Consider the following 14,977-nt stretch of genomic DNA (forward strand, 5'->3'; position numbering starts at 1 on the left):
AGTAAGACTGATGACCTCTGAAATACCTAGGTTTGGATTAAAATTCAACCCCTAAGGATCAGCACTTGATCCAGGCTTGCAGATCTGAACATGAATTTTTTTATTCTTCCCTTTGATGTTTTGTCTTATGCTAAGTCTACTGCTTGCTTTGTAACGTAACAGTATCACTTTGCTTTACAGCAGCTTGCATCCTGACACACGCATCCCCAACTTATTACAGTCCCACTCAAAGATTGCAACTTGGAAGCCTCTCTCTAGTTCTTGTTCAGCTCCGTTCCTAAGAGAATGGAGAGATTTACTATTACATTTAGTTTCAAAAGATTTGTTCTGAACTACTTTAGGTGACCTGATTCAGATCTTGCACATATAATAGAGAAGTTTCCCTTCAAGGGCAAGGAACAAAAAGATGTAGCAAATTATAGCAGCTACACAGCCACTTTATGATACCCAGAAGAAGGAAGTTGTAATTGTAGCCATTAGCTATGAGGAGAAGGTTTCTTTACCCATTAGGTCATTATACTGTACAATAATTAAGGTTCTTACCTCATTCTGGGAAAACTGAATCAATTAGAGGAAGAAATATCAAAAATTCATGGGGCTTTCTTCTCAGAAAAAGCAGTCCCAGTGCCAGATTTTGTGGTCAAGAGAGTCACCGAAAGAATCGTTTACTCCAGCCAGCTTAATTTTGCAGCTTCCGGAAACAAGTGATACTCATTCCATGACAGGCAAATAAAGGCATGACTGGGCTAACCTCCTATCCAGAATTGCTTTCTGGAGACCTTTCCTCACTGGTTTTTCATCCTGTCTGGCACTAATCACCAGTGTACAAAACCTTTCAGGCTCCAAAATGTTTTAGCTGTCAGCCTGTTAACTGAATGCAACTGATATGAAGAGCTACATATTACAGTACTTCTGGGAGGGGAAAGCTTTCTTTGTTCTAATTTACTTTCTCTTTAATAATTTGGCCAACAACTGTAATTGGACAAGATAATAAGAAAAATAACATAGATGACTGGATGATGTAGGGAAGGGAAGTGGGATATGGAGCTTTCAGCTCTAGATCATCATTTGGAACTCAATCCACATGAGCAGATACCAAGCCATCTGACAGCTGGCCTGTGTGAAATGAGTATGTGTTGCTTGTGTTGGAGGGGGGTTTAGGAGTCTTTTCCTAGTTCCTAATGGAATGTGGCCCACATCACACCAATCCATCACCACAGCTGGCAGTAATAGGGGCCGGTCTCAACAGTCCCAACAGGGAGACTTGAGCACGTACTGAACAGCCCCGAGAGTGGGCGTAGAGCCTGAACTCTCCATTTCGAGAGGGGGTCTGATCAGGTTGGGGTGGTGCTGGCAGTGTGTGCTGTGTGCTCTCAGAAGGAAGGGGAAGGTGGTGTGGCTTGCTGTCATTGCACATAGTGTGTGTGTTCATGGATGTAAAAGGAAGTTCAGCTTTCAGAGCTGTCAATCTGACACTGGTAAGAAATTAACGTTATTTAAAATCTGTCTCTCTCACACTCCCATTCATACACACACTCTCAAGTACAGTTATCCCATGCCATAAATGGAAAATAGCACAATTAATGTTATCTTCATTGATTAGTTCATTAATTACACACGTTGTTTGTGTTTTGGAACAGGAGCAGGTAGCAGTGTGCATCACAAGTGTAACAGTGCCAAACATCGCATCATATCACCAAAGGTCGAACCAAGGACAGGTGGGTACAGCACTCACTCAGAGGTACAAAATAATGATGTCTCTGAAGGCAAGAATGAGCACAGTCATGGCAAGACCTCCAGCCGGGAGAAGAGGAATGGCAAAGTGGCAAAACCTGTGTTGCTCCATCAAAACAGTACTGAGGTCTCTTCCACCAATCAGGTGGAAGTTCCTGACACTACCCAGAATTCTCCTGTGTCCATCAGCAGTGGATTAAATAGCGACCCTGATATGGCTGATAGCCCAGTAGTCACTGGTGTCTCCAGCATGGCTGTTGCCTCGGTGATGGGAAGTTTATCGCAAAGTGCCACAGTATTTATGTCAGAAGTCACCAGTGAAGCCGTGTATACCATGTCACCCACCACTGGCCCAAATCAACACCTCCTATCCTCAGATGCCGCTGCTCAAGGACTGGTACTGGCTGTGAGCTCAGATGGCCACAAGTTTGCTTTTCCTACACCAGGCAGTTCAGAGAGCTTGTCTATGTTGCCCACCAATGTCTCTGACGAGCTTGTGCTCTCTACAACTCTGGATGGTAGCAGAAAAATTCCAGAAACCACTATGAATTTTGACCCAGACTGTTTTCTTAATAATCCCAAGCAGGGACAGACTTATGGTGGAGGAGGCCTAAAAGGAGACAGCATTAGTACCAACATAAGACAGTCGCCCACAACAGAACGTGGGTTCAATTTCAGTGCAGCCCTAACTAAAGAGATTAAAACTGAGGACACTTCTTTTGAACAACAGATGTCCAAAGAAGCGTTTTCCTCCACTTCTGCATCTAATTCTCTCACCCTTACTACAGGGTCAGGTCTGCTTCCATCTGGAGGTGGACTGAGCCCAAGTACCACCTTGGAGCAAATGGACTTCAGTGCCATTGACTCCAACAAGGACTATTCTTCCAGTTTCAACCAGACAGTCCAGAGTCCTCATGTTCACCAGACCCCTTCCCCTAGCTTCTTTCTGCAGGATGCCAGCAAACCTCTCCCTCTTGAACAAAACACCCATAACAACTTGAATGACACAAGTGGCTCTTTTGTGAACACTTTAGGAATCCCCAATGTGAAAACAGAATCCTCCCAAACAACCTCTAATTGCAATGGCACAGTGGAAACTAGAATAGAGTCCACCTCTTCTCTCCAGCTCATGCAGTTCCAAGCAAACTTCCAGGCTATGACTGCAGAAGCTGAAGTTCCCATGGAGACCTCCCAGCAGGCAGAAGGGAATGAAAATCTTCTTAAATCAGGGGATCTTCAAGCCTGTAACACAGAGCACTACATGCAGCCCGAGGCCAATGGTGGTATCAGGAATGGGAATAATCTCCCTATTCTCCAAGGAAATATGGTGCAAGGACTCTACCCAGTGGCCCATCCCAGCTTAAACAACTCCTCCAACATGGAGCTTAATTTGGACCATTTTGACATCTCCTTCAGCAACCAGTTTTCAGATCTTATTAATGATTTCATATCAGTAGAAGGTGGAAGTAATGCCATCTATGGGCACCAGCTGGTGTCCGGTGACAGCGCCGGGCTATCTCAGCCTGAAGATGGCAACAGAGCAACCTACAACCAGGCTGAAATGTGCATCCCTTGCTGCAGCCCTCAGCAAGCCAGCATGCAGCTCAGCAGTGCCGAGAATGGAGCCAGCACCATGGCCTACATGCATGTTGCTGAGGTGGTCTCAGCAGCCGCAGCACAAGGCACCTTGGGGATGTTGCAGCAGAGTGGGCGCTTGTTCATGGTGACAGATTACTCACCAGAGTGGTCTTACCCTGAGGTAAGCTTCCAGCTTTTATTCATTAACAGTTACTCACCCATCTTTAATTCCTTAGTTAATAAGGGCTCCAGGAATCTTCTTGTTTAAACTTTGACAAGGCTTTTAAATATCTCCTCTTAGAAATAAGAGCATTTGAGGTCATTTTCATGTCTGAGTGATCTTTTTATTAAGCACCTCATTACCCTGACAAGGCTTCTTTCCTCACTTACGAAGCATCAGAACAGAACTGTTTTGTTTCACTATAAAGCAAAGTATCTCCAATGTGATGCCGTCCCAGTGTTGCCTAGTTTATGTAGAAAAGTTGTGCATACAGCACATTGAGCCTGACACTTAAATCTGCACTTGGTTTTAATGTTGCCAGTAGCTAAATATCTGGCCAGGAGTTCCTTTATTAGGTTCAGTACTTCACTTGGTTCCATACCTTATACCAGTGGTTTCCCAAACTTGTTCCGCCGCTTGTGCTGGGAAATCCCCTGGTGGGCCAGGTCGGTTTGTGTACCTGCCGCGTCAGCAGGTTCGGCCGATCATGGCTCCCAGTAGCTGCGGTTTGCTGCTCCAGGCCACAAGCAGCGGAACAAGTTTTGGAACCACTGCCTTATACAGATACAATCACTTGCACCACAGATTGGAAACGCCAGCACACAAACTCCTGTTTACATGAAAAACCTTACTGTTGGATGAAAAATATTCAGCCTTGACCATTGTAATGAATAGACATGATCAGACTGGGTCAGGTGTAAAGAGAAATTGTCCTTTAGTAGTTTCTGAAGCCTAGACTTAGAAAATTTTCTTATGGGCTCATTATTGGGATAAATGCAGCAGTTCAAGAAAAAAATCAGCTGTGCTGTAATTGTTCAGAACTCTCTGGTGAATTGTATGTCAGTTATTGCATGTCCATTGTTTCTGTGATCTAAACCCACTAGAGTGCATCTAGACTCTGAAATCTCTTGACATGGAATTGTGAGTGGGCAGGAGGGAACACATCTGGGGTGAGGAGCAGAGTAGTTTACCTAGCTTTCAGTAAAATGACCATCTGATGACTCCAAGACAAAACTGTTAAGGGAACAGGTAATGGATTACTTTCCTAAAGCCTTAGAATGGCACCTGTTGGGTAAGAAGGGATTCAATGTAATACAACAGCATTCATCCTTCAGAGAAGGAGGAGCTTTATGATTGCAGACGGTGCGAGTGGTCAGTCAACATTAAATAGATGGCTACTTTGGGGAACTGTCACATTCCATTCAGTCACACTTCTTAACCTGCCAGTTCCCATCCTGAGAACAGCCGATAGTGGCAGTCCAGCTACAGGTCAGTGTACAGCTTACATGCATAATACAAATGTAATCAACCACTTAGTACAGTTCAGCCCTAATGCTGTACAGTACATCACAAATGTTGCTAGGGAAATCTGGAACTTTCTAGAATAGGAGATGGATGCCTGTCAAGGCCTGAGGCTACGCTTCAGTCAGTGGGGGTTCGGAATAACTCTGCTTCTGGGATAAACTAATCAGCGATTGGTCATTGATTACCTACCATGTTCTGTTAGTGGTAATTTACCATCAACCGGTCCCCAGAGAGAGATTGGAAATCCAGCATGTTTGTATCAGGATGTTGGGTTTTTTTATTCTCTGAGAATCATCCCTCGTATCGTGATAAAAAGCTGATGTGGCAGGGCCTGTGGTGAATATTACTGGTATTTAAAAAAAAACTGGTTATTTATTGGTTTAATACTGTACAAAAGCACAATAACATGTTGTGTAGCAACTAAACCCCTCTGAAAATCAGTGCCAATAAATAAAAGCATCTGTCCTTTTGTTTATCTTTAACCAACAGGTAAATAGCTCGGCTTCCAAGGGAAGTGTTTCCTTTCCACGCTAACCAAACAGTAACAGAGTTTTAGCCCCCTATTTGTGGGGCAGGCCTGGCAGTCAGGTACAAAAATACAATTGTCCCTCCCTTGTAAGCACCATCATCATGTTCCCATTGTGGTGAGAGCTGCCAACTGTGCATTTGACCAAAATAGAATCTGGGTTCTTCCCAAATGAAGGGGACCAGTGTGAATGGAGCCTGCCTTGCACAGGAGAGACGAGGGGTAGGTTGGAGATACCAAGCTGTGGTGCAGGCAGGAGCAAGAGGCAAGGCCCATGCAGATATGCCAGAGGTAAGTGTTTCCGAGAGTCAGCAGTGCTACCTAGTGTAGTGAGACCTACACCTGCACAGCCTATCTGCCTTAGCTTCATGAACATTTATTAATCCTGAAGAGCCCAATGATCCTTAGCCATAAACTTTAATGGCGGACAGGGGGGCTACCTGAAACTCTGAGCCTGCTGGGAGAATTATTCTACCTTGTTCAAAAGACTCTCTTGTAATATATTGTTGCTGCTTTTCTGAATCTTCATTTTCTTTTTGTTATTTCCTTTGATGTTAGGCTTGTTTTTTGGCTCTGAACTGGCCCTTTTCTTTCATTTTGATTTCATTCTCTTTGTTTGTCTTTGACTTGATTTCCCCATTCTTTAGCTCAGAACTGACCTGAAGAGCCAATTAGCCATTCAGAATATCTTGACAAAAGGGACCAAACAGACTTTTCTCTTCTGCACCTTTGGATTTGTCAATAGTGTTACTATTCATCTCATTGTGGATCCCAGTTTGGACCATATGAGGTCTTGGTCTATGGAAAGGAAGATAATTCTCGTTGACTTCTGCAGCAACAGCCTGCAAAGCTGTCTGATGAGCTGGGACTTTTAGATGCAGAGTGTAACCACTGTTTTTGCTGGTAGTCTCCAGTTTGCATTCCCCAATGATCTAACTTTGTTTTCATCTGCCACAAGTTCCATGCTGTTGGTGGCTGTCAGATCTTTTACATTTGCTGCTGAATCCATTGCTATGATTACAGTTTTCAGGGAGCTGCTCCTCCTAGCACCTGGTGGCAGAGGAGGAACTTAGTTCTCAGCACGACAATGACCAGACATTGGCAGCTCTGTCACTGTATCTAGTGTGAGCCTTTTCTTTTTCCACGGTTTTGTTTTCTATAGAGGAATTTCATTCATTCTTTCTTTTTCTCTTGCTGTCACCAGGTTCTGTTCTCTCGATGGAAGTGAGAACAAGGGGGAAGTAGCTTCTGGCACTGTCATGTTGTGCCAGGCAGGAGCAGGGCACACACAGAGGCCCATGTGGCCACACCACACAGGAAAGTGCTTCAGTAATAAACCCAGAGTGAGCAATAGTCAGAACAACTGCCAAGCATAGTAGATCTACAAGCCTAACTCTAAGGGTATGTCTACATTGCAGTGTGAGCCCAGGTTAGTAGAACTCGAGTTTGCAGACCTCAGGTTTGTTAACCTAGGGCTTGAGCATCGCATCTATATTAATTTGTGACACTAGGATAGGAATTGTTGAACCCTGGGTCAACCTGGCGCTCCAGCATTATACAGGCCTGAGTCTGACCATCCATATCCCAGACTGTCCTTGTGCCCTTCCAAAATGTGGCCACTCAAACCTTTTGTTTTCAAGTGCAGTGTGGGAAAAATTGACAGCCCAGAGGACAAATAAAGGCACCCCGTGGGATTGTGGAATACTTTTGGTGGACTCCCAGAGCACGAGACCAGTGGGACACTGCGAACCAATAGGGCTTGAACCCTGGGTTCCAACTTGACTCGGGATTGGACCCTCCACCCCTGTGGGGTCCTGGGGCCCTGGGTCCAAGCCCTGGTTTGCATGTAGGTGGAAGGATGGTTAGGCTTGAGCCTGAGCTTACACCGAATAGTAGACATATCCTAAGTGCCTGCCCGCTACCCCTGCACAGGCAGTCGGAACAATCCCGGTCTTGTGCTCTGTGATCTCTCCTGTCCTGGCAACAGCACTAGTAGCCATCTAACAGGACGCTGCAACCTTTCAAAGGGATATGTTGTATCAGTGCTCAGGCACAGTATCTCTAGGAGCTCTCACCAAAGAGGTGCAACCCTCAGCACTATACCAAGGACTCATAATATACATGAATAACATTGAAATCCTTCTCAGACCATTCTCCCCATTGCATGTTCTGAGACTTTCCTCCATTCTTTCAGCTCAAGTCCTTCATGCCCTGATCTATGTGTCCCCCTGCTTTTCATTTTTTCCAGTAGGATTTCTGTGGATTTCACATCTCAGAATGTACATTGTTCACTTTTGTCTGAGCTGGAGGAGGGCCAACATTCTTCTCTGCACCTGCTCTCCATACTGGCAGACCGACTCTTCTCTCGGCTTATGTAGAGGGCCTAAAAGCTCAGAAAACTGATCTCTCTTTCGTTGCAAATCCTTCTTTTTATTCTGCTGTCATGGAAACCTTTTTGTTATCTAATTGATTCACTAAACCATCAGTCATCTCTCTTCCTCTCACAGAATTTGGTGTTATTTTCCTTTGAATGATCCTCTAGGTCTGATTATTCTATGGCCAGAATCACTGGGGACCAGTTTTCAAATATAATATTGGGTCCAGGATTTCTTCTTAATTGGGTAGATCCAAAGCTGGAGTCTATGGTCACAAATCTTGATTCCCAGGCAGCTCAAAGCATCACCTCAGATGTTCATTTTCTTTACTGATATACAATATTTGTTATATACAACTGCTGAGATATGGAGAGAATTTTTTTTCTTGCATTTGTACCACTGGGAACAGGCATCAAATTGCTATTCTATTGCTCCTGTGCTGCTTTTCTTGTGTTCCAGATTTGTAGGGATTCCGCAGAGTTCACCTTCTGCGCTAATTCTAGCACAAAGCTGTCAAGAATCTCTCTTTCTGCTGTTTCTGAGGACATTCGGAAAGACCCGAAGCCAGAATTTGTGTTAGTTCATGTAACCATGGTGGCACTATTCTCCTAAGAAAGCCTTGTTGGGTTTTCTTCGTTTTAGGCAGGTTTTACTGAGGGTCACACAGACAGGTGTGCTGTGTGATCTTGGCAGTGGGCCCAGACCACTATCCCATTTAACAAAGAATGCTCAGAAGTGCATCTTAATGCTGTCCTTCTGGTGAACTTTACGTTTTTGCTTTCTGGTGTTCTGGCTGCCATAATCACATCATAAAAATATTATGTACTGTGCACTTCATATTTATCAGCAACCCATTAGCAAGTTTTCATTGTGAACTAATCAAAGAGTGAGAAAAGCCATAAAATTAACTTTCTGCATCTGCGAAACATACTCTGCTTTGGTGCTTCAGGATCCTAGGAATCTAGGATTGTTGGGTTCATCACAATAATCATTTTTGTTTTGTTTTACCATTCAGTTTGCAATTAATATTTGCTTGGAAATGAGTTTCCACAGACACTGAAATGACTGTGCTTCAATGTGTGTGGTAGGATTTGCCTTGTTTGGATTCTCAGTGGAGCTGGAAGAGTTGTCAAGGTGAAAATCATTTTTCCCTGAAGACAAATTGCCGGCAACAAGTTTTGATAATAAATGTTTCTATTGGCATAACACAATAGAAAAAATGCTTTGCTGTCAGAGCCCTTGCTTCATAGCTTCAGTGAGATTAGTCACCCATGAAAGGAACTCTTTAAACATCGGGAAAACTCAAACCCTAATGCTAATAAAAAGTGTAAACAAATACCTTTTTTTTTCTTATGGCCTGTGTGTCCCTCCTGGGGATTTGATGATCCATCTTGTTCTTCCCTTGTTATTCCTCAATTCCTCTTTCACAGGTGCCTTCTTCCAAAGCCCTCTGAAGTTGGGGAAAGACTCCCACTGATTTCCATGGGTTTAGATTGAGGCCTCAGGGAGGAAGTATTGAGATATCACTGGCAAACGTATCAATCTCAGGCTGTTTGATGGGGATATTATTACAGTCACAGAAACCCCCCACATTCTCCTTTCCTTTTTCTACTGTCATTGTTTGTTTTAAACATATGATTCTCCTGTAGTTACCAACAGCCCAGCAGTAACAATGAAGAGTCGTGTAGAAAACATATTGCAAAGTTCAGTTCAGGTGGATTAATTGTAAATAAATGGACCAGTTACATTATTTTAGCTGAGTTAAAAATCCTCCAAAGTCTCTTTCTGTCAATCCAAACATATGTACAGGAGCTCCTAGCATCTCAGTCACTCTTTGGTGTGTTCAGAAGTGACATGCCTAGAGTTGGTTTGGCCTGTTATCCAAATATTTGGGGGGGAAAGCTCAGAACATGAGAGTCAGGGAAACCCCCAGAGTGAACTGCGCAGATGCTTTCTGTTTAGACTGGCAGCAGGGTCCAGCAGAGATGCTTCTGAGCTCTTTAGCCAGACCCATCAGTGTAGGCCAAGAGCTATGGAAAGGGCTGAACTCATCTGAACCAGAAGAAAGGTCCTAGGTCAAGTCAGGCTCACTTGATCATCTCCGAATACGAATTCATATTATTGCCAGTGCTTAATTTGTGCTGGAGCCCTGGCACCTCTAGCCTGGCAGTTAATAGCCCCGGCACCTCTGGACTTGCCGCATCAGTTATGAAAGTAAAAAAAAACTGATTGAGCCCCAGCACCTCTTTCATTAAAAATTAAGCCCTGGTTATTAAGGTACTTTCCTTACCTGCAATTTTTTTGTGAGCTCTGTTAAGAATGAAGCCAGAGCATCTGTCATTCTGCTGGGCAGCTGGAAGAACACGCAAAGTTGCTGATTGAAACAATCCCTCCTTTGAACAGCACTTAGAGAGGGAAAACTTAGGGGACTTAACAACATAGAGGACATGTAAACAGGATCTCAGGATAGACAGGGATAATGGTGCCTTGTTTGTGCCCTAAACGTCTCTGATGATGCAGCCTGCTGTGAGCCCATCACCACTCTGTTATAAAATGCTCTTTTGCTGTAATTAATTTAAGAAAATCAAAAAACTTCTAACATGAAAAGCCATTTAGATCTTAGCAGCCACCAGCCAGCTGCACCAATGGGTAAGATGCATCGCTCTGGTAGTTCAAAGGACCCTAGGGAACCCTCCTCCACTGTAAATGCTGTCTGTTCTGTCCATGCTGAAAAGGGAAATTGTGAAGCAAAGACGATGGTAGGTGTTCTCATTTACCCAGAATGCCCTTCCAGCTATCAGCTGTGTCCCAGCAGTGCCAGTGTCTGGGCTCTGGATTCAAAACTGAAAGAGCTGGCTACGCTTGTGGACAAACAGAATCCCCTCTCCCTGCTGAGCTAGATGGCCACTCACCCAGTGTCATGCTGTGTGTTATATGTAACCTCGATTGTAAGCTCCTTGGGGAGGGACTATGCCTTATTCTCTCAGTAAAGTGCGTTCTACAGTTGTGGTGCTGAATACAAATACTAAATAGTAACTGAGCACCTTTCAACCATCTTAGAGAGTCTCTCCTGCAATTTGCCACTGGAGGGCAGCACAGAACAGCTAAATAAAGCAGTATCTCCTTGGAAAACAAAAGCAACCATACCTATGCATCTGATTACTAAAGAGCTCTTCTGATTTTTACAGGAGGCTGTTCCTTGTCCCTGCCTCAGTGTGAGAAGGATACAGATACTCCCAGTTTCTGTTCATCGGAACCCAAAGAATCTGAAGGGAATCTCTCTTTAAAAACACAGTCTAACGCTGAGGAAGGACTTGGGGATTTTTTATAGAGGGTCATTGACCCCTGGCTCAAGCAGCAGGCTCCTGTACACGTTCTGCCCCCAGAATGCAAGGTCTCTATAGACCCTTCCCTAATAGAACACAGGTAACGCTGTGCTCCATGCTGCTACCTTAAACCTAAAGCTGGAGTGGATGGGACTTTGTTGCTCTGTATTTGCCAGCTGTTTTAAAAACTAAGCGGAGTTAGGACAGGCTGGTGCCTGAATGGGAGACTTCTAAAGGAAAAGGGAGTTTATTACACAAAAGATGTGTGTTCTACAGACTTGTATAGAAGCTTCAGCCTTCAGCTATGAGTGATAGAGAGAGCAGATTCTCCTCCGGTTTGATAGGAAGTCCAGCTGCACTGGGCTACAGGGATCCCTGCGTCATTTGTTTGCTGGAATTCTCCTCATCAAAGTAATCCTTCATCTGACTGATCTGAAAACCTTTCTCAGACATGCTGCTAATGATTATTTTAAAAGCAAAGATTAAGTGCAGAAAACTTCAGTGCAGTATTGTTAAGGCTGAGAATGCAAAAGCATAAGAATCAGGAAATTCAAAAGTTGAGGTTCGCACAGCAACCTGCTCTCAAGCATATCACACCTGGGACATCTATATTTGTTTGGGTGACTGTTAAATGTGTGCCTTGCTATATTTCTACAATGTATTATTACTTGTTATGTGTACTGGGGTAGTACCTAGCCGTCCTCATCACAGACCAGGACCTGCTGTGTTGGATGCTGTGCAAACACCACAAAAACACAATCCCTGCCCCAAAAGAGTTTACAAGGTAACCCCTTGCAGTTGCTAGAGGAACTTGAACTTTTGACTATGTTATTTGTAAAGTGCTGAGACCACCATCTAACTGGAAGAAGCTATTGCAATGTCATTTTCTCTAGAACTCAGCTAAATCTTGCCCATCACAACCAGCTCTGGGAAGAATATTTTTTCTTAGGTTGATTAGTAACACTTTTCTATCTCTGACTCAGATCCAGTCTCCCACCTTTACAATCAAATTCTGCCTCATCTGCACATGAAGGGCTTCTGTTGAAATCTGTAGGTGCTTGGCCCTGAGACCGGAGATACTGTTGCCAGGCTCAGTGCATGGTGTGGTACACCGATTGGCCACTCGATGTCACTATTGCAGCTCACAACTGCAGCCAAAGCCTGATCCCTTTTTCAACAACAAATATGCTGATTTGAATGCAGTGAACATTATTGTGAGGGTCGAAGTACTTGGTGTGGCTTGGTACATGAACGTTTGGAATCTGTTGTGGGACTGACGAAAAGGCTGGCAGAACACGGGCCGGCTAAGGAATCCTGCTTAGCTGAGTTGATGGGGTGCACTGCCTGTCTGGGCTGTGAAACCCCTGAGTAGAGCCAATGGTAAAGCCCATTTTCCAGCCATGGACACGAACAAGGAGGGTTTATGTGGCTAGGAGAGGGGGTTCAGCTGGTGCTTTCAAACCTACTTGGCCCAGATGAGACGTAACAGAAGGAAGAGGAAAGGAATGACTGGGCCTAATGCTGCTGCCTAGCTTACGCCCTCAACAGGGAACCCCATTTGCTGATGCTGAGGGAATGTGGAGGTGGTATGGCCCCTCCCAGGCGGGAGCGCTATTTGTGGCCCATTTTAGAGCGTGTGTGATGGAGTGTGACCTTAGTCTGGGGCTGCAGGATCAACAGAGGAGGTGCTTCCCACCGGAGCACAGGAGGGGGCAGAGAAGATGCTCCCCTGGAGGTCAGTATGCACTTTGCTTCTCTTTGTTTCTGGTTGCTGTAGTAGTTACACAGTAACTGCTCCTTCCCATGGGTCCCAGTGGAGTTTTCAGAGAGGTGGTCATTAGGGGCCATTACTGGGTCCCCCCTGCAGCAGTGTGTGTGTTGGGGATGAGGGAAGCACACATCCTAGAGGAGGTATTTAAATGTGCTGAATGCACATAAGGCATCAGTAGTAACCCTTCAGCCCTGTCCTGGGCCAGGCCACAATGACCCCTTAACATGTCTGAGCTTGTATAGCCAGACTGGGCCCTTTAAAGGGGCCCATGCATTTTACTGCCACTAACACCAAAGGGGAAGAAAAGAAAAGCAGACTTGTGCATGGCTCAGGACAGTGAGTGCGCTCTGGCTGCCTTCATTCAGGGGGGTCTGGCTGTCAGCTCCCACCATCCATGACCTGCGTCTGTCTGCTGTATGTCCTTCCTCTACACCCTTGGCTCCTGGGAGCCACTCACCCACCCATATGGACTGTGACCTGAAAAACCTGTGCCCCGGGTCTCTCTTCAGGGGTCCCACAAACCCTATATCGTTTCTTGGGAAATAAAATAAATAACTATAAGAAAAGGAAGCAAAGTTGGGAACAAGGCAGCTAATGATTTCTCCCAAAGGATTCTGGGATGATTTATACAGAGAGGTCTGCAAAGGGAGTAACTCCTCCAACAACCTCACACTAGCCCCCTACCCTCTTGGCTCAGCAGAAGAGCAAAGATGGGAAGGTAAGTGATTTGATTTTGTGGGTGGAGGAATGTAATAGAGTTGGATGTTGAACTACTGAAAATGTGTGTGCAGGGAGCAAGGAAAGGCGTGTTTCTGGGAAAGGTGAGAATGTGAATGGAAGGGATTCTGAGACTCAGGTGAGTTCTTAAGTGCTCTTCCAGGACCAAGAAAAGAGAAGAGGAGTCAAAATTCCCCTGCCCCTTTCCTTCTGCTCTTCTGCTTCCTGCTCCACTCACTTCCCTTTGGCCTGTTCTGTGCTTATTCCACTGAGATATACCGCACTGAAACTTTAGCCCTGTCTTTGATGGCATCCTTTCCTGGGCAGAATGAGCTAATGGGTGTGTGGTGGAGGTGGAGGGACCTCTGGAGTCACTAAGCCTAAACTGGAGGAGTATGAGAATACACAGTGTGTTTTCTAAGGACCACATTATTTCCAAGATTCTTGGTGTTCTCAAGTGGTGATCCAAGGGGCACAGTTGCTTGGGTGCCCTTGGTAACACCTTTGCCATTGCTCCTTTCATTGAACCTTACATTCAGAATGTCTGGACATTTAGTGATTTTATATAGAGAGAGAAAACCGAAACATTCTCTGAAGAGATGAAAGGGTGGGCTGGATTCCTGAAAGGCGAGGTGAATTTTTGTTTTTTAATTTTCAATTTTAACTCCAGATTAATGACATTTCTTGCCTGAAAATTTCCTTAGGGTTTTTAAAACATTGAAGATTTGCTCAATGAGGGGATCCTGGCAAAAAGAGGTTTCTAGCTATCTACACGGGATGTATTATTATTCCAGTTTATAGCTGGCGAAAATGAGAGACAGAGAAAGAGCACTGACTCAAGCAATTTGCTTGGCACCTGCTATGCTGAATCTGGGCCTATTCTCAGTTTTCCTATTTGTAAATACGAGGCAGCAGTACAGTGCTTGCCAAATACTTCCCTGGCGCAAACTACTCCCTTTCAGGTTGAAGCCATTACAAATACACTTGGGGAATAAATGCAAGAAGCAAGCTCACCCCCAGACACTTTGACTAAACATTTCCAGAAAAATATTACATAAGAACAGCCATGCTGGATTAGTCCAATGGTCCATCTAGCCCAGTATGCATCTTCCGACAGTGGATAGTGCCAGATGCTTCAGAGGGAATGAACAGAACAGGGCAATTTATCAAATGATCCATCCCATCGCCCAGTCCCAGGTTCTGGCAGTCAGAGGATTAAGGATATCCAGAGCCAGGGGTTGTATTCCTCACCCTCTTGACTCATAGCCATTGGTGGACCTATCCTCCATGAATTTACCTAATTCTTATTTTGAACCCAGTTATACTTTTGGTGCCCTTTGTCATCGCTTATCCATGCTGAACAGTCCCAGTCTTTTTAATCTCTCCCCATAAAGAAGCTGTTCCATACCCCAATCATTTTTGTTG

The 14,977-nt window shown here is 44.7% G+C and overlaps 1 protein-coding gene across 7 annotated transcripts in view; it reads left to right on the plus strand.

Annotated features, from left to right (window-relative positions):
- The window catches only part of CAMTA1 (calmodulin binding transcription activator 1), a 668,552-nt gene that overhangs the window by 539,988 nt on the left and 113,587 nt on the right, over positions 1-14,977 (plus strand). For all 7 annotated transcript variants that reach the window (XM_054008960.1, XM_054008956.1, XM_054008958.1 and 4 more), the window contains exon 6: positions 1,641-3,493. In XM_054008960.1, the coding sequence (XP_053864935.1) occupies positions 1,641-3,493 (1,853 nt within the window). The remainder of the gene's footprint in view (positions 1-1,640; positions 3,494-14,977) is intronic.

Source organism: Malaclemys terrapin, chromosome 19 (genome assembly GCF_027887155.1).
Source record: "Malaclemys terrapin pileata isolate rMalTer1 chromosome 19, rMalTer1.hap1, whole genome shotgun sequence".
Lineage (NCBI taxonomy): Eukaryota > Metazoa > Chordata > Testudines > Emydidae > Malaclemys > Malaclemys terrapin.